The 25229-nt window shown below is 36.5% G+C and overlaps 1 protein-coding gene across 3 annotated transcripts in view; it reads left to right on the forward strand.

The window, feature by feature from the left end:
• SMC5 (structural maintenance of chromosomes 5) overlaps positions 1-25229 on the forward strand; it is a 105907-nt gene that overhangs the window by 40837 nt on the left and 39841 nt on the right. For 2 of the 3 annotated variants that reach the window (XM_082633203.1, XM_082633204.1), the window contains exons 9-11: positions 9654-9909; positions 11698-11852; positions 17133-17246. In XM_082633203.1, the coding sequence (XP_082489329.1) occupies positions 9654-9909; positions 11698-11852; positions 17133-17246 (525 nt within the window). The remainder of the gene's footprint in view (positions 1-9653; positions 9910-11697; positions 11853-17132; positions 17247-25229) is intronic. The other variant, XM_082633205.1, reaches the window with a different exon arrangement.

The following is a 25229-nucleotide window of genomic DNA, read 5'->3' on the forward strand; positions in this document are numbered from 1 at the left end:
CTTGGGTCTAATATAGTTGGCCCGCCATGTCCATGGATTTTGCATTCGTGGATTCAACCAACCGCTAAGCAAAAATATTTGGGAAAAAAATATTCCTGAAAGTTCCAAAAAGCAAAACTGGAATTTGTTATACACCAGCAACTTTTTACATAGCATTTACATTGTACTAGAGATGATTTTTAAAAATTTTTTTGCATTTAATGTAATTTTGTTCATGTTTGCTTTGGGATGGAGAATAGATCACTCAGTAAAAGCATACAGTAAAAACAAAGTATGTCTTACGTACAGCTTTAAAACTACAATAATGATGTACCTTTGCATCCCATAATAATGATGTGTGTAGGTTGTATGCAAATACTATGCCATTTTATGTAAGAGATTTGAGCATCTGTGGATATTGGTAGCTGTAGAGGGTGGGGGGAATGGAGAGGTGCTGGAACTAATCCTCTGAGGATAGGGGACAAGTGTATTGTTCCTGAAAAGTAGCAGATATGAGAGGTAGGCAGAGACTATCTTAGGTAGACCCTTGAAGAAAAAAGAAAGCAATTTGAATTTGATTGTAAATGCAGTGAGAAACTATAAGAAGGCTTTGAAAGTTTTTAAGCCATAGAGAAACAGTATTTCATATATTCTGTTTATTTGTGCATTTATTTATTTTTGGCTGTGTTGGGTCTTCATTGCTGTGTGTAGGCTTTCTGTAATTGCTGCGAGCAGGGGCTACTCTTGTGTTAAATATTTTCTATTGTACCATTTTAATTCCCTTGTTCTTTTGCTGTGTATTTTTTGAGCTATTTTCTTAGTGACTGCCTTTAGAATTATAAATAACATCTTGGGCTTCCCTGGTGGCGCAGTGGTTAAGAGTCCGCCTGCCGATGCAGGGGACACAGGTTCGTGCCCCGGTCCAGGAGGATCCCACATGCCGTGGAGCGGCTGGACCTGTGAGCCATGGCCGGTGAGCCTGCGCGTCCGGAGCCTGTGCTCCGCAACGGGAGAGGCCACAACAGTGAGAGGCCCGCATACTGCAAAAAAATAATAATAATAAATAAATAACATCTTAATTTATGATAATCTATTTCATATTAATATGAACTTGAGTAGTATACAAACTTTGTTCCCATATAGCTCCATTCCCTTCTCCTTCCTTTGTGTTATTGTCATACCAGTTACATTTTTAGTCATTATAAGCCTATCAACGTAGTTTTATAATTATTTCTTTATATAGTTTCATTTTTGTGGCAATAATTGTGTGATTCTCTGACACCAACTTTGTGTCCTAAAGTTCAATTCAGTTCTGATACTAACTACTTGGAATTAAAGTAGATTCTACAATTTCATGGCTCAGTCTCACAAGACAGTCCTGGCTTTACATGCCAGTCTCAATTCCCCAGACCTCAGATTTCCTACTCTTCTCTCTGACTTCGCTACAAATTCAAGGAGTCCCACAACCCCCCTCTACCGCCAACTTCAGGTTCAGTATTTGCTAGAACGACTCACAGAATTCAGGATAATGTTACGCTTAACAGTTACCCGTTTATTATAAAGGATACAACTCAGGAAAAGCCAAATGAAAGAGGTGCATAGCACAAGGCATGGTGCAGAGCTTCTAATCCCTTTCTGGGTGCACCACCTTCCCAGCATATGGACATATTCACTAACCCAGAAGCTCCATAACCATGTTGTTCAAGAGTTTTATTGAGTTTCATTACCTGGATATGACTGATTAAATTATTGACTGTTGGTGAGTGAGGTCAATCTCCAGCCTCTCTCTACTCCTTGAGGGCAGGGGGTGAGGCTGAAAATTCCAACCCCTTAATCATGTGGTTGGTTCTTCTGGCAATCAGTCTCTATTCTGAAGCTGTTTAGGGACCCTGCCAAGAGTCGTCTTATTAGCATAAAATCAGGTATCTGCAAAAGGGGCTTAGTGTGAATAACAAAAGACACTTCTGTCACTCAGGAAATTCTAAGGTTTTTAAGACCTTTGAGCCAGGAACTGGGGACAAAGACCAAATATATATTTTTTATTATACCACAACAGTTGTCTTTTATATCAGATAGGAGAAAAGAAGAGTTACAAACAACAGATACATTTCCTACTATCTCTTATTTACATTTACATATGTAGTTACCTTTACTGGTGCTCTTTCTTTGTGTGGTTTCAAGTTACTGTCTAGTGTCCTTTCATTTCATTCTGAAAGACTTGCATTAGTATTTCTTGTAGGGCAGGTCTGCTAATGATGAATTCTACCAGTATTTGTTTATCTGGGAATGTCTTAAGTTGTTCTTTCTTTTGGAGGGATAGTTTTGCTGGGTATAGAATTCTTGGTTTTCTTTCAGTATTTGAATATAACATCCACTGCCTTCTGACCTCCATGGTTTTTGATGAGGAATCAGCTATCAATCTTATTGAGGATCCCTTGTACATGATAAGTTACTTCTTTCTTGCTTTCAACATTCTCTCCTTTTCTTTTCAGCAGTTAACTATGAAATTTCTAGATGTGAGTCGCCTTTGGTTTGTCCTGCTTGGAATTAATGGAGCTTCTTGGATGTGTAGATTAATGTTCTTCATCACAATTGGGAAGCTTCAGATATTCTTCCTGCTTCTTTCTTTTCCTTCTCTCCTTCTGAGACTCCTATTATACATATTTTGATATATTGAATGGTGTCCTACATTCTATTTCTTTTTCTTTTTCTTTTTTTCTGTTCCTCAGACTGAATACTTTCAATTGACTTATCTTCAGGCTCACTTAATCTTTGCTTTGCATGTTCAGATCTGCCATTGAGCTCCACTAGTGAATCTTTTATTTCAGTTACTGAACTTTTCAACTGAGAATTTCTACTTGACTCTTTTTTTATAATTTCTCTCTCTATTGATATTCTCTATTCAATAAGACATTGTTCTCTTTCTTTTCCTTAGACATGTTTTCCTTTAGTTCATTGAACATATCTAAAATAGCTGTCTTAAAGTCATTATTTTGTAACTATTTCTGGGCTTCTTCAGGGACATTTTTTGTTGACTGCTTTTTTTTCCTGTGTATGGATTATACTTTCTTGTTTTGTTGACTGTGTTTTAATTTTTTGTTGAAACTATAAAGTTTAAATAGCAGGATGTGGCAACTCTGATATCAGTTGTCCTCCTTTAACCCAGGCTTGTGTTATTTTTGTTTGCTGATGATGTTGTTGCTGTTTGTTTTTTTTAAATTACTTTCCTAACTCTTTGAATTCTGTATTCTTTGTTATATGTAACTACTGAAGTCTCTGCTCAGTTAGTTAGTGGTCAGCTAATTATTGGACAGGTGTTTTCTCAAATGACTATAATGTCTCCCAATCTAGTATGTCTCGCAGTCTTTGTTGAGGGTCTCTGAATGCATGTTGGTTCACACCTTCAACATTCAGTCAGGCATTGTTTTCACTTTCCACCAAGATTCTGTCCTCAAATACTCCCTGAATTGTTGAAAGCTCTGGTTAAGTTCCAGTGCTAGTTTACAACTCTGTTTCAGCTTTCACTTCCTGTTCGCACAGAATGTTGTGGGAGATAAGGGCCTCCTCAGCTCTTTCTAGGGCATTCATACAGCCTTGGGCATGCACAGTCCTAACTCAAGCATGCATATGACCTTCTAGATTCCCAGGAGCTACCAAAACTTCCTATGGGCATCGTATTCTCCAGCTTTTTCTTTTAAATTTTTTGGTTAGCTTATTGTTTGCCACACTGTTATCTTACACCAGGCAGCTCTGTTGTTACACAATTGCCACTGATTGTTTTTGGCAGCTTCCTCCAAGGAAAAGGGTCTTTTGCAGTGTGCAAGCTATGGAATCAGGTCAAATGAAGACAAGCTTTGCAAGTAAGGTTTTTCTGGAAACTGCCAGACAGATCAGATAATGATAGTTCTCTGAGACTGAGAATGTGAAAGTTCTCTAACTTTGTGATCTCTCCCGTAGCTCCTAGGCTGCTGATTTCACTATGGCTGTGGGCTGTTGGTTTTCAAGGCTGCCAAGGAACTGAGGAGAGGGGAATAGGAATAGGGCATGTTCAAAACACCACAAAGCTTGTTGGTTTTACCAAGAGTCGAGCATTTTTCTTGAGTAAATGCTCTCTGGCTTGTTGAAAAGCCTTTGGTTAAATTCCAGAGTTCTGAAAGAGTTAGTTTTGATAATTTTTGTCAATGTTTTCATTACTTTTCTGGAGGAGAGGATTTTCAGAGTTCCTTTGCCATTCCTGTTGACAGCCAAATCTTTTCTATATCTACAGAAAAATGTTGCTAGGATTTTAATGGGACTTGCATTAAACGTATGTCAACTTGGGGAGAATTGAAATCTTTACTATGTTGAATCTTCCAAACTGTGAACACGGTATGTCTCCATTTATTTAGATCTTTGATTTTTTTCCATCAGTATTTTGTAGTTTTCAGCATATAGGTTCTCTGTGTTTTGTTGGATTATACCCAAGTTTTTCTTTTGATTTTTCTTTTTCTCTGTTCCTTTTTTTTTTTTTAAAGGGAGGTTGCAATTTTTAAATTTTATTTATTTATTATTTATTTATGGCTGTGTTGGGTCTTCGTTTCTGTGCGAGGGCTTCCTCTAGTTGTGGCAAGCAGGGGCCACTCTTCATCACGGTGCGCGGGCCTCTCACTATCGTGGCCTCTCTTGTTGCGGAGCACAGGTTCCAGACGCGCAGGCTCAGTAGCTGTGGCTCACGGGCCTAGTTGCTCCGTGGCATGTGGGATCTTCCCAGACCAGGGCTTGAACCCATGTCCCCTGCATTGGCAGGCAGATTCTCAACCACTGCGCCACCAGGGGAGCCCCTGTTCCTTATTTTTTTAATGGTTTACTTGGGGTGTTTCTTTATAAGCAGCTATGTCATCTACAAATGGAGACAGCTTTATTTCTTCCATTCTGATTTTTATGCCCTTTATTTCCTTTCTTGCCTGTTGCACCGGCTAGAAGTTCCAGCACTGTGTTGAATAAGAATGATTAGAGTGGGGGCTTCCCTAGTGGCGCAGTGGTTGAGAGTCCGCCTGCCGATGCAGGGGAGACGGGTTCGTGCCCCGGTCCAGGAAGATCCCACATGCCATGGAGCAGCTGGGCCTGTGAGCCATGGCTGGTGAGCTTGCGCATCTGGAGACTGTGCTCCGCAGCGGGAGAGGCCACAACAGTGAGAGGCCCGTGTACTGCAAAAAAAAAAAAAAGAGAATGGTTAGAGTGGACATCCTGTCCTTGTACCTGGTCTTAGGAGGAAAGCATTCATTTTCTCACTACCAAGTGTAATGTTAGCTGTAGGGTTTTTTATAGATCAGGAAGTTCAGGAAGTTCTCCTCTATTCCTGTGTTTCTGAGAATATCATGAGTGAGTGTTGGATTTTGTCAGATGCTTTTTCTGCATATCTATCGATACCATCATGCACATGTTCATTTTTAGCTTGTGAAAATGATGGATTACATTGATTTTTTTGAATATCAAATCAACCTTGCATTTCTGAAATAAACCCTGCTTGGTTATGGTGTATAAATTTATAACTCCTTTTCCATATTGTTGAATTCTGTTAGCGAACATTTAAAGGATTTTTGTGTCTATCTTCAGAAGCAGTATTCTGTGGTTTTCTTTTCATACTTGCCTGCTTTTGGTATCAAGATAATAACTAGCTTCTTAAAATGAACTGGGAAGTGTTCCCTCCTATTCTCAGTTTTGGAAGCGATTGTGTAGAATTTGTGTTAATTCTTCTTTATATACTCTGAATAATTCTCAAATACCACTCTCACGGTCTGGAGATTTGTTTTTGGAGTTTTAAAATTATGAATTCAGTTTACTTAATAGTTACAGGGCAATTCAAATAATCTATTTTGTATTGGTTGAGTTGTGGTAATTAGTGGTTTTTTTTAGTAATTGGTCCATTTTGTCTAAATTGTTAAATTTATGTGTGCATAAATTCTCTTATTATCCTTTGGATGTCAGTAGGTTCTGTAGTGATACTGTTAACCCTGTTTCATTCCTGATGTTGGTAATTTCTGTCCACTTTGTCTTTTTTTTTTTTTTTTTTTTGGTGGGGTATGACAGTGGGGATCATTCTTGCTAGAGGTGTGTTAATTTCATTGTTTTTTACAAAGAACTAGCTCTTTGTTTCATTGGCTTTTCTCTGTTATTTTTCTAATTTCATTAAAGTCATTCATATTTTTATTACTTCCTTTCTTCTGCTTGATGTGGGGTTGTTTTGCTCTTTTTCCAGGTTCTGCTCAGATTATTGATTTGAGACTTTTCCTCTTTTCTTGTGTGTATGCACTTAATGCTATAAGTTTTCCTCTCATCACTGCTTTATCTGTGTCCTGCAAATTTGGATATGTTGTATTTTTATCTTTGTACACTTTGATTTTTTTTTTTCCCACTTTTCTTGAGATCACAATTTGTTTATCCATTCATCTGTTGATGGACGTTTAGGTTGTTTCTGGTTTAGGGCTATTACCAAAAAATGCCGTGAATATTCTTGTACAAGTTCTTATATAATATAACATATGCTCTCATTTGTTTTGGATAATTTCCTAGAAGTGACTATCATAAGTGTACATATAACTTTTGAAGGAATTGCCAAACTGCTTTATTAGCAATTGATTATTGCTAATTGACCAAAATGATTATTAGCAATTTTTTGTAGTTGTAATTGATAAAAGTTGACTTGTGATTACTTAGAATTATTTTAATGATTCTTCACCATAAATAATTTGAAAAACACTGCTTGGAGTAGCCCTAGAGGGGTAGATTTAGGTAGCTACAAGAACTCTCCTTACATTGTATAAGATAAAGCAGAGTGAGTACAGATGGAGGTAGGTTGACGGTTTTGAAAGGAGGAAAAGTACTCTGATCAGAGTACTCTGACTTTAACACTGCTGTTAATGAAATATGAGACAGGGTCATTAGCTGGGAGAGTAGAGAGCCTTTAGCAATATAAGATTGAGGAAGGAGGAAAAGATGTGAATTCATCTCTGAATGAGAACATACATTTATTAGAAAAATGTAGTAGGTTTTTCTGAGAGTTCTGAGTGCCTGTTTAAGTTTTGTGGCCATAAATTTGAAGTCAGACCTGTTTTCAAGAGTTTCTCCAATTAGTTCAGTTGTTTAGATACAGATAAATAGAAAGTATATATTTAGGTTTAATAAGGACTAAGCTTTTTCCTTGCTAATGTGACATAGGAATGGTGGAGGGTCAAGAGGCTTTTGCAAGGGAGTGATTCTAGAGTTGTGGAACCTCAGCCAGTTAAGGAAAGAAATGAGGGGGGTGGTGGATTGTGAAAAGATGGTAGGGTCAGTGGATTACAGGACCCTGTGCAGTCAAAGGATAGTTGCAGTAGGAAGACCATAGTAAGTAAAATGTAAGGGAAGGAGATGGTGATCAAAGAGTAGGATTGTGGAAATAGTTTTCAGAGGTGGTATGATTTTTGGTGATCTACATGATCTAGTCAGAGATATAACTGTAGATATAATATAATATAACTGTAGGAGAAGGTGGCTGAGGTGGTGTTTAGGAAAAGACCATTGAAGAGGTCAAGGAACACAGAGGCCAAAGAGTTAGACTGGTTTTCTCTATGTATGTTGGAGTTCCATTATGGCCAGCATAATGATGGAGAGAAAGACAGTGAGTCAGGTGCTAAAGGCATCAATGAATGAAGAGGGTGAGGAAAGACTTTGAGGGGGGTAGTTAACATAGCAAAGATAATGGGTGTTAAAGTCTGATCATATGATCTTCAAAGATCTGAAGTGGGGCTCAATTAACGGAGGAAGTAGTACAGTGGAGATTGATGAGGACACCCTCCCCACTTCTGAGTCCTGAAGTGCTCTGAAGAATTATGGCAGGAAAAGGTCACCATTTGAAAGGTCTCTAGGGAGAAGTATCTTCCAGGAATAGCCAAGTTTTAGCTAGAACAAGAAGAGAGAACATTCAGAGAAATTGAAGATAGAGAGCAGTAACGGGGATGGTATCCTAGCGAACATGCATGATCCAGGAGGCTTGGACTTACTGTGCCTGAGCTAAACATGGGTGTGATGGAATTAGTTAGTTATGGTAGTTTCTTGGATGAAGGTGGCAAATGAGTTAGTTAGAACTCAGAAATTTAGCTAGAAGGACATGGGACCATCAAGCTGCTTTTCAGTTTTTCAGGTCAATGTCAGACGAAGACCTCTTGGTATAAGATTTCTTCAGCAGCCCAGTGATTTTTGGTAGCTTGGTGGTCTCTATTTTCCTGGGATTGTAGAGGTTATAGTTGTTAAATTTCTTGTCCCTTTTTTGATGGACTTGGACTTCCTCATGTGTTTGGTGATTCTTAATTCTCTGTCTCCCATGACATGCCAGTTTATTCTTCTAAAAGCTTTGGACTTCATGGGTTTCCTGGCTGAATACTGTGGCTTCTTGTCTGCTTCCTTCTTTTGGGCCCATTGAACATTGTTAATTTTCAGTCACACACACACACACACACACACACACACACACACAAAATCTTAATTTTTTCAAACATAATATTTTATCTTTCACTTCTGCATGTTTGTTATAGGAGAGGGGATTTTGGCATGTATTCAGTTTATTATCTTGACACTGTCAAAGCTAATCTTTTAGAAAAGAAAATTGATTATAACCCAAATTTCCAACAATAGGGAATGGGATAAAATGGTATATCTATATAAAAGAACATTATTCAGGTATTAAATTTTTGTTTTGCAAGGACATGGAGATAATGAGAAACTGCTCTCAATAAATTTTTAGTGATGCCATTTGCTAAAACGTATATGCTCTATTGATGGATATAGGCTGGCATTAAAATGTAAATGTTTAAGGACCTTAAGATTTTAGGTGTTTTTTATTTGTTTTAAGTTTTTATATTTTCTATATTTCTATATTGAATATGTCATAAATATACATTTATAATGGGGAGGAAGAGGGAGTAAATTTGACTTGGAAAGAAAGGTAACTAATAAGCAAATTATGTGATATGTTAACCTTATCTAATTTAACACAAAATTCTATTTTTGTAAAAAATAAATTGGGTGTATGCGTCTGTATCTTGAAGAAAATCATAACTCTGTCTTAGGTAGACCATGTATGGTTTTGATAAAAATTCCACTGGCAAGTTGCATGATCTGGTTTTTTTTTAATGACTTATCCTGAATATAAACATACAGATTGAGGATTAAAATCTTAAAATACTAATTTGAAGTGCTAGTAGAAAATAATTTAATGGAAAGAAAATAGTTTATTGTGGTTTTAAATTAGTAGGGTGACATAATCTTCATCATCATTTCTATTGCTGCTTTATTGAAAGTCTATGGTATACCATGTGACTGTTTTCAGTTTTATGATATATAGTATGTGAAATCTTCCTATAAATATTTAGAAATCTGCTGATTGGCTTTATAAATATTTTGTTTATTTAGCAAATATTTACTGAATTCTAACTATATGGTAACCACTGCTCTAGGTACTTGGAATGTATTGCTGAACAGATAAAGAGACAGGTAGTCTGGTAGGAGTAACAGTTTAATTCTAATAGGATACCTTTTAGTGAGGAAAAAACCCATGTTCTTAGATTGTTTGCATTTTTGAAACTGTTTTACTATAAAAGCCTAATAAACCAGGAGAAAAAACAATCTCCAGTGCTAACCTGCTTTTGTTTTATTAGATTGAGGAGCTTCAGCAAGCTTTAACAGTAAAACAAAATGAAGAACATGATCGACAGAGGAGAATAAGTAATACCTGCAAAATGATAGAAGATTTGCAAAATGAACTGAAGACCACAGAAAACTGTGAGAACCTTCAACCCCAAATTGATGCCATTACAAATGATCTGAGACGAGTTCAAGATGAAAAGGCATTATGTGAAGGCGAGATAATTGATAAGCGTAGAGAGAGGGAAACTCTAGAGAAGGAGAAGAAGAGTAAGTTTTTTTAAACTTATAGTGAAGACATGTTTATAAAATGGAGATATGTCTCTGTTGATGGGCTTTCTTCTTCCCCTGATCATGTCTCTAAAGTGTTCATGTCTGCTTGTTGAGGAAGCTCAGTTCAGTTCTTCCATTTTAATGTCTTAATTACCTATATCTATTGTGTAATGATTTGCCGCAAGCAGACCATTGTCTTATGTCAGATTATGGCAGTTGATTTAATTCTCTAAAAATACTTTGCCTTATTTTCTTTACAGTCACTCACTTTTTTGTTATTTCTCAGGTCAAATTTAAGCTCTTCATTCTAGCCTTCATAATCTTCCATTAGCTTTGCTCCTTGAAGCCTGTCCAATTTCATCTTTTTTTTTTCTTTGCTATAGACCATGTGGCTAGATATATAGCATTATTCAGTTAGAGGAGATCTTACATTCTGTCTGCTCAGTATATATGACTAAGGTCAGTTATTTAAAAAATTTGTTTATATGTTTAGCAAAATGCTAGGTGTATGGTTTAAAAAAAAAATAACACTAGACAAGAAGGGTGGCCCAGTATCTTTCCAACTTCCAGACCTACTGTCAAGAGTAAGCACTCTTAACTATTTCAGTAATTTTTTCTAATAGTCTTTCATATATCTTAATCATATTTTTATTTCACCATGTCTTGGTTAATCAACTTTAGATATCATCTTTTAATATTTTGTTGCTTCAGATGTGGATTTCAACTAATGACACCTCCCCTACCTATTATTGTAATTCCCCAAATGGGATTATTATATTAATATTAGTAATCATTAACATTTATTAATGTTGATTTATTACCAATAATATTCTTACCTTTTTTTGTCAGTTAACATTTGTTGATAATGCTTGAATGCACATTTGTAAGCTAAAAATACTGGTACTCCTAGCCTTTCTTTTTACTTTCCTCCCTTTAATTCTTTAATATGTACTCTGGTTTTTATAGTTTAAAGGCTGAAAACATATTTTATTGAGAACCATAATTAAGTTTTATATGGTCTGTTTATGGGTTGATTCTAATAGCTAGAAATATTAAGTATTATTTATGTTATTACAACAATAAAACTTGCTCACAGCAGAGCCAAGTGCGTTATGATCTAATTTCTGTTCATTGATAATTTTTTTTTAGGATTTTAATTTACTATTTTTTAGAAACACCATTTACTTTAGCATTTCCTTAAATTGGGAAAAAAATTATCAGGCATTCTCTTGAGTTCTGAGACCTTCCATCCTCCTCCCATCTAAACTGATTGTTCTCAAGGTCTCCTGTATGGCTGTTACTTAGGACTTGTCTCACACCTTTTCTGTGTTGGATAAAAAGCTATTCCTGAATTCTGTGTCTTCATTTTTCTTAAATTACTTCCTTGTTTTGTAAGAGTACATCTTCACATAACCTCCTAAGAAGAGAGATTTGGGAATTAATTTGAGTCCTTGCATCCCTGAAAAATCTTTACTTCATTATCCCCTTTTTTCTTTTCGTTTTATAAAAATCTAGCTTGAAAATAATTTTTATTTCAGAATTCTGAAGTCCTATTGCCATTGTCTTTTGATGTGACCTATTTATTTTTGGTAGTTTAAAGATCTTTTATCCCAGGTGTTTAGAAACTTAAGAATGATTTGTCCAGGGTGGGTCTTTTTCACTGTGTTGGGTACTTGCTGAGTGGTGTTTATAACCTTTAGATCTAAGATATTCTTTTATGTTATTAATAGATTATTTCGCTAATTAAAGTTTTCAGAGGAATAATGCTTTGTTTTCCAATTTTAGGTGTGGATGATCATATTGTGCGTTTTGACAACCTTATGAATCAAAAGGAAGATAAGCTGAGACAGAGATACCGTGATACATATGATGCTGTTTTATGGCTGAGAAATAACAGAGACAAATTTAAGCAAAGAGTCTGTGAACCCATAATGCTCACGGTAAGAAATTTGTTCATCTTAGTAGTATCTGTTAGTTTTATTATTGTAATCATTGTAGGTTTTGTTGTTTTAAAAATTCTTAGTCTTGTTAACACCCTGCTTTTCCATTAGTAGACTTGTGGCATCTGGTATGCTGCTGAATCCATACATGAGCTTTTTAAAGGGTCCTTGATAATAAGCCTATGAACTTTTTCTTGATAGAAGTATGAAACTGGCAACTTATTGACCAAGAATCATGTGTAAACTTGGTTAGCTGGTTTCCTTCTGGCAATTGCTATTCTTTGGTTATAACAGGCAATATATTAAATGCTGCCAAAGGCATAGAAAACTGCTATAAATAAATACAGTTGATATGGAACACCTGACAGGATAGACAACAAAATCATCTGCTACAAAAATAAAACATTCTGAGGATTCTGAGAATGAAACCAACAATTTATTGACCTTATAAACATTTGATGTCTAATTAATGATCATGAGTCATCAAGAATAGGGCAAGCTGTATTTAGTAAATCATTTAATTAAATGTGGGTGTGGATTTACTAGGAAAATTTCCATCTAAAATATTTTAAATGGTAAGTTGGGCCATGAGAAGGAACGAAAAAGTAAAACCTACATTCTTTGCTAATGACATGTTTTATTCACACACACACACACACACATACACACTTAAAACTTACTCCAAAATGATAAAAGGATTATTTTTGCTAGATGATTTTTTTTTTGGAAAGAATTCACTGTAGATCCTCGTAGGATTCATGAAAAGTTCTATATTCTGTAACTCCTGTTTATGTTATGCTTTATTCAAAGTCATTTCATATAGTTTGCATTATATTAGCAAAATTAGTGTGCATAATCTGTATTCTCTTCTTGCTCAGGTATGAATTATTAGAATATTTGTGCTTGATCAAGAAGGGAATACCTGGGCTTCCCTGGTGGCGCAGTGGTTGAGAGTCTGCCTGCCGATGCAGGGGACACGGGTTCGTGCCCCGGTCCGGGAAGATCCCACATGCCGCGGAGCGGCTGGGTCCGTGAGCCATGGCCGCTGAGCCTGCGTGTCTGGAGCCTGTGCTCCACAACGGGAGAGGCCACAACAGTGAGAAGCCCGCATACTGCAAAAAAAAAAAAAAAAAAAAAAAAAAAAAGAAGGGAATACCTATTTTGGATGCAGACATTACTGTTTTGATTAATCCAGTAAGGACTGAAAGAAAACACAAGAAGAAATACTGTGACCCTTAGTATTATAAATTAGAATGCAAATGTAATTTTCAACAGATTCTTATTAAAATGTCAACCTCAAAACAATACTTATGGACTTTATTAGATTTGTCATCCTCTTGTCACTTGATTTCCTGATAGTAGCCTATCACCAAGTCAGATTACTAGCTGGCATATATTTACTTTTTAATTGCATTTGAGTCTGAGATAAAGGGAGATACTCTGTTATCTTACCTTCCTGGAACAACCTTTTCCTTTTCCTACCACCTTCTTTCAACTGTATCCTGCCCATACACTTACCTAACCCTTCAAAATCTAGTTGAAATGCATTGTACCACCTCCATAGGCCTTTATTTTATTATTATTATTTTGTGTGTGTGTGTGTGTGTGTGTGGTATGCGGGCCTGTCACTGTTGTGGCCTCTCCTGTTGCGCAGCACAGGCTCCAGACGCGCAGGCCCAGCGGCCATGGCTCACGGGCCCAGCCGCTCCGCGGCATGTGGGATCTTCCCGGACCGGGGCACGAACCCATGTCCCCTGCATCGGCAGGCGGACTCTCAACCACTGCGCCACCAGGGAAGCCCTCCATAGGCCTTTAAAATGTTGCCATAGGTCTCTATTTACTAATATAAAGGGACATTTATGATATGTTAATGACTTATAAAACAGATTACAGGATAGGATATATAGAAAGATTTCATTTTTAAAAATTGTGAAACAGGAGTCTGCCATCAACCACCAAGAACATCTTGGAAAGCTACACCTCCTATGCCTACCTGTCTGTGTCTTACTACTTTGTAAAGATGTGGCTCTGAAGAACTTTGCCAGATATTTTCTTCACCAATCTCATGAGGAGAAGGAGCTTGCTAAGAAGCTGATGAAGGTTCAGAACCAACAAAGGGCCAAATCTTCCTTCAGGATATCAGGAAACCAGACAATGAATGCAATGGAGTGTGTATTACACTTGGAAAAAATTGTGAATCAGTCACTACTGTAAATGCACAAACTGACCAGTGACAAAAATGACCCCTACTTGTGTGACTTCTCTGAGACGCATTACCTAAACGAGCAGGTGAAATTCATCAAAAAATTAGATGACCGTGTAACCAACTTATACAAGATATGGGCCCCAGAATCTGATATGGCAGAATGTCTCTGATAAATGCACCCTGGGGGAGAGTGATAATGAGAGCTAAGTCCTATGCTGGCTTATCCATAACTATAAAAAAAAGATGACTTCCTGTGGTGATATTGGGGTTACTTCACCCTTTCTGTAAGTTGTAGCAAATACCCACTTTATTATTTTTTTCATTTGTACCATTCCTTACAACAAAGTATTGAGTTGGCCAAAAAGTTCCTTTGGGTCTTAAGTAAAAATAAAAGACACATTTTTCATTTTCACCAATAACATTATTGAACAGCGTATTCACCCTTTTGTTCCACTACCTTCTGCCATTTTTCAGGCGACTTCATAATTCCGTCTTCCCAAAACTTTCTATCTTTTTGAGCAAAGAACTGTTCTAGGTGCCTTTTACAGTCTCCCAGGGAATTGAAAATTTTTCCATTAAGAGAATTTTGTAAAGACTGACATAAATGGAAATCCAAAGGTGCAATGTCTGGTGAATATGGCAGATGAATCAGAACTTCCCAGCCAAGTAATAAGCATTTTTGCCTGGTCATCAAAGAAACATGCCATCTTGCATTATCCTGATGGAAGATTATGCATTTTCTGTTGACTAACTCTGGACGCTTTTCGCGAAGTGCCTCTTTCAGTTGGTTGAATTGGGGGCAGTACTTGTTGGAATTAATCGTGTGGTTTTCCAGAAGGAGCTCATAATAGAGGACTCCCTTCCAATCCCACCATATACACAACATCACCTTCTTTGGATGAAGACCGGCCTTTCATGTGGTTGGTGGTGGTTCATTTCACTTGCCCCACAGTCTCTCCTGTTCCACATCATTGTACACTTTTCATGGCCCATCACAATTTTTTTAAAAAACGGAACGTTTTCATCACGTTTAAGTAGAGAATCACATGCAGAAATACAGTCAAGAAGGTTTTTTTCGCTTAACTTATGTGGAACCCAAACATCAAAGCAGTTAACATAACCAAGCTGATGCAAATGATTTTCAGCACTTGATTTGGATACTGTGAGTATGTCGGCTATCTCCTGCTTGGTATAAAGTCAGTTGTTCTCAGTTAATGTCTCGATTTGATAGCTGTCAACTTCAACTGGTCTACCCGACTGTGGAGCATTGTCCGGCGAGAAATCTCCAGCACGAAACTTAGCACACCACTTTTGACACATTCAATCAGTCATAGCACCTTCTCCATATGCTACACAAATCTTTTTTTTGCATTTCAGTTGCGTTTTTACCTTTCTTAAAATAATAAAGAATAATATGCCGAAAACGTTGCTTTTTTCTTCCATCTTCAATATTAAAATGGCTACACAAAAATTCACCACTTTTGTTTTTTTTTTAAAATACACGCTGATATGACAGCTGTCACAATATAGTCTAACAAAGTTGTTTTGAACGAAGTTAAAGACAACTAAGCACTAGAGCCATCTTATGGAAAAACCAAATGAACTTTCTGGCCAACCCAATAACTTGATACCAAAAAAATTGTGAAACGGGCTTACCTGGTGGCGCAGTGGTTGAGAATCCACCTGCCAATGCAGGGGACACGGGTTCGTGCCCCAGTCCGGGAGGATCCCACATGCCATGGAGCGGCTGGGCCCGTGGGCCATGGCCGCTGAGCCTGCACGTCCAGAGCCTATGCTCCACAACGGGAGAGGCCACAACAGTGAGAGGCCCGCGTACCGCAAAAAAAAAAAAAAAAGAAAGAAAAAAATTGTGAAACAGTAGACATCTAACGTCTGTAGTGTTTATGTCTGGGTGATGGTATTTTATATGGCTTTGATTTTTTCATTTGTTTGCTTGTTTATTAGTTTTCCCATCTTTCTATACTGATCAATATTCTGTAATTTAAAATAATACCAACATTTACGTGACAAGCAGTCTACTAATTTTTTTTGTTGTATTATTTCTTTTAATCCACATTTAGTCCCTTGAGATACAGACTGTTTTACTCTACCCATTTTAGGATGAAGTAACTAAAGCTTTCAGAGATTTAGGTGGTACTTGATTAAGGTCATACATAGGAATGGAAGTGACATCTGTCTGATGCCAGAGCCCTAGATCTTGAACTATCTTAGTATCTTCCATAGCACTGAGCCTCAAGTGCAAAAATGTCTAATTAGTTAGTATTTTTTGAGTAAGTAATTAAGTTTATGCTCTAGTAGTACAAACCTAGGGTTTCTCTTGAAAGCACCAATAGTTACAATTAATCCATAGCAAGTTTTTTTCATTAGTTTCATAAAGTTTTATTTAGACCTTTGAATTTTTTTTTTTTTTTTTTTTTTTTTTTTTTTTTTTTTGCGGTATGTGGGCCTCTCACTGTTGTGGCCTCTCCCGTTGCGGAGCACAGGCTCCGGATGCGCAGGCCCAGCGGCCATGGCTCACGGGCCCAGCCGCTCCGCTGCATATGGGATCCTCCCAGACCGGGGCACGAACCCGTATCCCCTGCATCGGCAGGCGGACTCTCAACCACCGCGCCACCAGGGAGGCCCTGAATTTTTATACTAATTAGTTTTTGCCATGGATAGCGTGAATTCTTCTTAAAGATTAAGAAGAAAAATATTAAAAGTTTGGGGACAGATGAGAAATGTTTATACTCAGGTTACAATCTAACCCTATTTCAGATGTTTTCAGTGAGTTGGCCTGAAGGGAACTTTTTATTTCTTAGATGGTATCAAAATCAATACGCGTTAGGTGCTGTTAAAGTCTTGGCTTTTGTTTTACTATGTCTTGGACAGTAAATTAAACAGATGTTTTAAAATGTTGACTCTTCAGTACCAAACTGTTCTTTTTTGGTCTCCTTTTTTCTTGAGGATTTATTTAACATAATTAAATAAAGCTAAGTTAAGTATAATTATGTTCTAGTAGTCAGTTTTGGTTTCATGAAAATCAACTTTTATTTTCTTTTTGTTTTGTTTAGATCAATATGAAAGATAACAAAAATGCCAAATATATTGAAAATCATATTCCATCAAATGACTTGAGAGCCTTTGTGTTTGAAAGTCAAGAAGATATGGAGGTTTTCCTCAAAGAGGCAAGTACTGTAATATTTTAATTCACTTCACACTTAGCTTCCAGGGCTTGAGTTTTCAACCTCAATCTAGAGCAAAAAATGATAATGACCTATTTTACCAGCAGTAACTCTTGTGTAAAATCATTCAAATTTGCTAATTTCTTTTGTCTATACCACTGAGGATTGAATTAGTTTTATAAGAGGAACAACAGCCCATAATTCCATCTTCAGCATTTTTTGAAATTACCATTGGGAATTAATATGAAGAGTAATTCTGTCACATTGTTTTAAGAGAAACATCATAATGATGAGACTTTGGTCTTGGACATCCTTTTAGGAAATGTATTGGAATGAACTCAGTTTTTCTTTGGAGGGGAATATAATGTTGTTGCTTATTATAAATAAAAAACTTTAAAAAGAATGAGAATTCTGTATCTGACTAGAAAAACACCACTGACCAAGAATATTAGCCACTGGAAGACAGCATGGCTTCGTTAAGAGTATAGACTCTACAGATAGGCTACCAGGCTTTGAATTCCGACTTTACTGCTGATTTCAGCAAGTTGACTAAATGTTCTGTGTCTTAATTTCTTCACTATAAAATGGAGATAATACCTACTTCAAAAGATGGTTGTGATGATTAAATAATTTATTAAATGAAAAAGTTTAGAACAGTGTTTGTTGGGTACTGTTGTTTTTATTATATATTGTTATATATCTATATAATACATATTGTTAGCCATGTATGTTACTATCCTTGCCAGTAAGGTTTCTTTTTCCTTTTGCAATACGCCTTCTACTTTTTAAAAAGCCCTGGAAAGATGAGGTTTGGATTTTGTTTTGTTTAAACTTTTTCTAGTATAAGTGAGGACAGGACCATGAATCGGCTTAAGTAGTCCTCTATTTCTCTGGTACACAAGTGATTGGAAAGAATCTTTACTTTCTTTGACTTTTACGTATTGCCCTCCTTCTGGTTTGGAGTTGACAGGGAATGTGAATAAAAGATGACTGGATAAAAAAGTTGAATCTACAGAATTATAAAATGGTCTCCAAAAAGTTAAGCATTTGTGTTATTTAGAACTATTTAAGCCTAAACAGTCAGTTCTTGAACTGATGTCACTGAAGAAGTAGGTTACTTGGATTACAAGTCTGTGAGACATGACACAGTGTGAAGGGCCTGGAGTCAGGTGTAATTAGATGATTTCTATTTTGCAAATGGCCAGCTTAGCCTACACTGAGTAACTGGATTTGCCTCTAAAACTCATGCTTCTTCCTCTGTGCTAAGAATTTGAACCATATATTAATAATATGACAGGTCCCTGTTAATTTGACCTTTTTTTTTTTTTTTTTCTTGTACTGTGACAACTTTCCATAGGGGCTCATTAGGACTAGAACTTCCTCTTACATGCATCACTTTTTGTGTGTATATTTTAAATTTTGAAATATATTGTATATAACCTCCTCCTGTAATTATACCTACTAGAGTACCGTTTCCCATCCTTCAGTAACTTACAAACCTTCTTCATGGTGTTTGCCATTTCTGCATACTACCGTGTACTACCATCACAATTTTTGCCATATCTGGGTACTAACTGTATTATTATTTAAATTTTTTCTTTAAATCACTTCACTTCTTGTTACTGAAATGAAATATTCTGAAAGGAAGTATAATGTCATTACCAAATTAGAAAAACAAATAATTTACATTACAGTAAAGACAGTAAAAGCAGTATTAGTAAATCCTAGATCTGTACTGTTGCTTCTCGAAAGCAGATGATATGATTTTTTTAAAAGGAGGTAATAAGGAGTTAAAGACATGATGACACCGTATGTAACTTACTCATTGGTATGATTAGAAATATTGAAAGGGAATTGAAAAGGAAATTACTTTCTCATTGTATAATTCAATTTTATTTAGTGTAGCCACTAAAACAATAGATTTTTAAAACTTAAATGAATTCTGCATACTAGTATCATTGATATATTGACTCGTGGCCAATATTGTTTCATCTATACCTCTACTCTATTTTTTTTAATAACTTATTTTGATATAACTTCAAACTTATAGAAAAGTTGCAAGAGTCATACATATTCTCCTATATACCTTTTACCCAGATTTACAATAATTATTTACATTTTGCCCTATTTGCTTTATTGATTTTTTCATTTTTTTAATTTTTAATTTATATTGGAGTATAGTTGATTAACAATGTTGTGTTAGTTTCAGGTATACAGCAAAGTGATTCGGTTATGAATATACATGTATCTATTCTTTTTCAAATTCTTTTCCCATTTAGGTTATCACAGAGTATTGAGTAGAGTTCCCTGGGCTATACAGTAGGTCCTTGTTTGTTGTGTATTTTAAATATATCAGTGTGTACATGTCAATCCCAAACTGTTGATCTATCCCTCCCCCCAACCCTTCTCCCCTGGTAACCATAAATTCATTCTCTAAGTCTGTAAGTCTGTTTCTGTTTTGTAAATAAGTTCATATATATCAATTTTTTTAGATTACACATAAAGCCATATCATATGATATTTGTCTTTCTCTGTCTGACTTACTTCACTTAGTATGATAATCTCCAGGTCCATCCATGTTGCTGCAAATGGCATTATTTCATTCTTTTTAATGGCTGAGTAATATTCCATTGTATATATGTACCACATCTTCTTTATCCATTCATTTGTCGATGGACATTTAGGTTGTTTCTGTGTCCTGGCTATTGTAAGTAGTGCTGCAGTGAACATTGGGATGCATGTATCCTTTCGAACCATGGTTTCCTCTGGATATATGCCCAGGAGTGGGATTGCTGAATCATATGATAGCTCTAATTTTAGTTTCTTAAGGAACCTCCATACTGTTCTCCATAGTGGCTGTACCAATTTACATTCCCACCAACTGTGCAAAAGGGTTCCCTTTTTTCCACACCCTCTCCAGCATTTATTGTTTGTTGACTTTTTGATGATGGCCATTCTGATTGGTGTGAGGTGATGTTTCTTTTTTTTAAATATATTTATTTGTTTATTTGTTTATTTTTGGCTGCATTGGGTCTTTGTTGCTGCATGCAGGCTTTTCTCTAGTTGGGGCAAGGGGGGTCTACTCTTCATTGTGGTGCACGGGCTTCTCATTGCAGTGGCTTCTCTTGTTGTGGGGTGTGGGCTCTAGGCACGCAGGCTTCAGTACTTATGGCACACGGGCTCAGTAGTTTTGGCTCGTGGGCTCTAACGTGCAGGCTCAGTAGTTGTGGCACATGGGCTTAGTTGCTCCGCAGCATGTGGGATCTTCCTGGACCAGGGCTTGAACCCAGGTCCCCTGCATTGGCAGGTGGATTCTTAACCACTGTGGCACCAGGGAAGTCCTTTTTTTTTTTTTTTTTTTTTGAGGTGATATTTCATTGTAGTTTTGATTTGCATTTCTCTAATAATGAGCAGTGTTGAACATCTTTTTGTGTGCCTCTTGGCCATCTGCAAGTCTTCTTTGGAGAAATGTCTATTTAGGTCTTCTGCCCATTTTTTGATTGGGTTGTTTGTTTTTTTGATATTGAGCCGCATGAGCTGTTTGTAAATTTTGGAAATTAATCCCTTGTTAATCTCTTTGTTTGCAAATATTTTCTCCTATTCTGTGGGTTGTCTTTTCATTTTGTTTATGGTTTCATTTGCTGTGCAAAAGCTTTTGAGTTTGATTAGGTCCCATGCTTATTTTTGTTTTTATTTGCATTACTCTAGGAGACAGATTGAAAAAGATATTGCTGCGATTTATGTCAAAGAGTGATCTGCCTATATTTTCCTCTAAGAGTTTTATAGTATCTGGTTTTATATTTAGGTCTTTAATCCATTTTGAGTTTATTTATATGTATCTTGTTAAAGAATGTTCTAATTTCATTTTTTCATGTGTAGCTGTCCAGTTTGCCCAGCACCATTTATTAAAGAGACTATCTTTTCTCCATTGTATAGTCTTGCCTCCTTTGTTGTAGATTCATTGACCATATGTGCATGGGTTTATTTCTGGGCTTTCTATCCTGTTCCATTGATCTGTATTTCTGTTTTTGTGCCAGTACCATACTGTTTTGATGACTGTAGCTTCTTTTTGCCATTTTGTTAATTGTTTTGGATTTGTTTTTGTAGGTGTTTTTTCTTCCCTTCCTCTTTTCTTCTCTTGTGATTTGATGACTAACTGTACTGTTGTGTTTGGATTCCTTATTCTTTTCTGCACGTGTATCTATTGTAGATTTTCAGTGTGCAGTTACCATGAGGTTTTTTTTTTTACATCTTTATTGGAGTATAATTGCTTTACAATGGTGTGTTAGTTTCTGCTTTATAACAAAGTGAATCAGTTATACATATACATATGTTCCCATATCTCTTCCCTCTTGCGTCTCCCTCCCTCCCACCCTCCCTATCCCACCCCTCCAGGTGGTCACAAACCACCGAGCTGATCTCCCTGTGCTACACGGCTGCTTCCCACTAGCTATCTACCTTACGTTTGGTAGTGTATATATGCCCATACCTCTCTCTCACTTTGTCACAGCTTACCCTTCCCCCTCGCCATATCCTCAAGTCCATTCTCAAGTAGGTGTGTGTCTTTATTCCTGTCTTACCCCTAGGTTCTTCATGACATTTTTTTTCTTAAATTCCATATATATGTGTTAGCATCCAGTATTTGTCTTTCTCTTTCTGACTTACTTCACTCTGTATGACAGACTCTGGGTCTATCCACCTCATTACAAATAGCTCAATTTCATTTCTTTTTATGGCTGAGTAATATTTCATTGTATATATGTGCCACATCTTCTTTATCCATTCATCCGATGATGGACACTTAGGTTGTTTCCACCTCCAGGCTATTGTAAATAGAGCTGCAGTGAACATTTTGGTACATGACTCTCTGAATTATGGTTTTCTCAGGGTATATGCCCAGTAGTGGGATTGCTGGGTCATATGGTAGTACTATTTGTAGTTTTTTAAGGAACCTCCATACTGTTCTCCATAGTGGCTGTACCAATTCACATTCCCACCAGCAGTGCAAGAGGGTTCCCTTTTCTCCACACCCTCTCCAGCATTTATTGTTTCTAGATTTTTTGATGATGGCCATTCTCACTGGTGTGAGATGATATCTCATTGTAGTTTTGATTTGCATTTCTCTAATGATTAATGATGTTGAGCATTCTTTCATGTGTTTGTTGGCCATCTGTATATCTTCTTTGGAGAAATGTCTATTTAGGTCTTCTGCCCATTTTTGGATTGGGTTGTTTGGTTTTTTGTTATTGAGCTGCATGAGCTGCTTATAAATTCTGGAGATTAATCCTTTGTCACTTGCTTCATTTGCAAATATTTTCTCCCATTCTGAGGGTTGTCTTTTGGTCTTGTTTATGGTTTCCTTTGCTGTGCAAAAGCTTTGAAGTTTCATTAGGTCCCATTTGTTTATTTTTGTTTTTATTTCCATTTCTCTAGGAGGTGGGTCAAAAAGGATCTTGCTGTGATTTATGTCATAGAGTATTCTGCCTATGTTTTCCTCTAAGAGTTTGATAGTGTCTGGCCTTACATTTAGGTCTTTAATCCATTTTGAGCTTATTTTTGTGTATGGTGTTAGGGAGTGATCTAATCTCATACTTTTACATGTACCTGTCCAGTTTTTCCAGCACCACTTATTGAAGAGGCTGTCCTTTCTCCACTGTACATTCCTGCCTCCTTTATCAAAGATAAGGTGACCATATGTGCGTGGGTTTATCTCTGGGCTTTCTATCCTGTTCCATTGATCTATCTTTCTGTTTTTGTGCCAGTACCATACTGTCTTGATTACTGTAGCTTTGTAGTATACTCTGAAGTCAGGGAGCCTGATTCCTCCAGCTTCGTTTTTCATTCTCAAGATTGCTTTGGCTATGTGGGGTCTTTTGTGTTTCCATACAAATTGTGAAAGTTTTTGTTTTAGTTCTGTGAAAATGCCAGTGGTAGTTTGATAGGGATTGCATTGAATCTGTAGATTGCTTTGGGTAGTAGAGCCATTTTCACAATGTTGATTCTTCCAATCCAAGAACATGGTATATCTCTCCATCTATTTGTATCATCTTTAATTTCTTTCATCAGCATCTTATAATTTTCTGCATACAGGTCTTTTGTCTCCTTAGGTAGGTTTATTCCTAGATATTTTATTCTTTTTGTTGCAATGGTAAATGGGAGTGTTTTCTTGATTTCACTTTCAGATTTTTCATCATTAGTGTATAGGAATGCCAGAGATTTCTGTGCATTAATTTTGTATCCTGCTACTTTACCAAATTCATTGATTACCTCTAGTAGTTTTCTGGTAGCATCTTTAGGATTCTCTACGTATAGTATCATGTCATCTGCAAACAGTGACAGCTTTACTTCTTCTTTTCTGATTTGGATTCCTTTTATTTCTTTTTCTTCTCTGGTTGCTGTAGGTTAAAATTCCAAAAATGTGTTGAATAATAGTGGTGAGAGTGGGCAACCTTGTCTTCTTCCTGATCTTGATGGAAATGGTTTCACTTTTTCACCATTGAGAACGATGTTGGCTGTGGGTTTGTCATATATGGCCTTTATTATGTTGAGGAAAGTTCCCTCTATGCCTACTTTCTGCAGGGTTTTTATCATAAATGGGTGTTGAATTTTGTCGAAAGCTTTCTCTGCATCTATTGAAATGATCATATGGTTTTTCTCCTTCAATTTCTAATATGGTGTATCACGTTGATTGATGTGCGTATAGTGAAGAATCCTTGCATTCCTGGAATAAACCCCACTTGATCATGGTGTATGATCCTGTTAATGTGCTGTTGGATTCTGTTTGCTAGTATTTTGTTGAGGATTTTTGCATCTATGTTCATCAGTGATATTGGCCTGTAGTTTTCTTTCTTTGTCACATCCTTGTCTGGTTTTGGTATCAAGGTGATGGTGGCCTCGTAGAATGAGTTTGGGAGTGTTCCTCCCTCTGCTATATTTTGGAAGAGTTTGAGAAGGATAGGTGTTAGCTCCTCTCTAAATGTTTGATAGAATTCGCCTGTGACGCCATCTGGTCCTGGGCTTTTGTTTGTTGGAAGATTTTTAATCACATTTTCAATTTCAGTGCTTGTGATTGGTCTGTTCATATTTTCTATTTCTTCCTGATTCAGTCTTGGCAGGTTGTGCATTTCTAAGAATTTGTCCATTTCTTACAGATTGTCCATTTTATTGGCATAGAGTTGCTTGTAGTAATCTCTCATGATCTTTTGTATTTCTGCAGTGTCAGTCTCCGTTTTCATTTCTAACACTATTGATTTGAGTCTTCTCCCTTTTTTTCTTGATGAGTCTGGCTAATGGTTTATCAATTTTGTTTATCTTCTCAAAGAACCATCTTTTAGTTTTATTGATCTTTGCTATCGTTTCCTTCATTTCTTTTTCATTTATTTCTGATCTGATTTTTATGATTTCTTTCCTTCTGCTAACTTTGGGATGTTTTTGTTCTTCTTTCTCTAATTGCTTTAGGTGCAAGGTTAGGTTGTTTATTCGAGATGTTTCCTGTTTCTTAAGGTGGGATTGTATTGCTATAAACTTCCCTCTTAGAACTGCTTTTGCTGCATCCCATAGGTTTTGGGTCGTCGTGTCTCCATTGTCATTTGTTTCTAGGTATTTTTTGATTTCCTCTTTGATTTCTTCAGTGATCACTTCATTATTAAGTAGTGTATTGTTTAGCCTCCATGTGTTTGTATTTTTTACAGATATTTTCTTGTAATTGATATCTAGTCTCATAGCATTGTGGTCGGAAAAGATACTTGATACAATTTCAATTTTCTTAAATTTACCAAGGCTTGATTTGTGACCCAAGATATAATCTATCCTGGAGAGTGTTCCATGAGCACTTGAGAAAAATGTGTATTCTGTTGTTTTTAGATGGAGTGTCCTATAAGTATCAATTAAGTCCATCTTGTTTAATGTATCATTTAAAGCTTGTGTTTCCTTATTTATTTTCATTTTGGATGATCTGTCCATTGGTGAAGGTGGGGTGTTAAAGTC

The sequence above is a fragment of the Mesoplodon mirus genome (genome assembly GCF_964341445.2).
Source record: "Mesoplodon mirus genome assembly, chromosome: 1".
NCBI lineage: Eukaryota > Metazoa > Chordata > Mammalia > Artiodactyla > Ziphiidae > Mesoplodon > Mesoplodon mirus.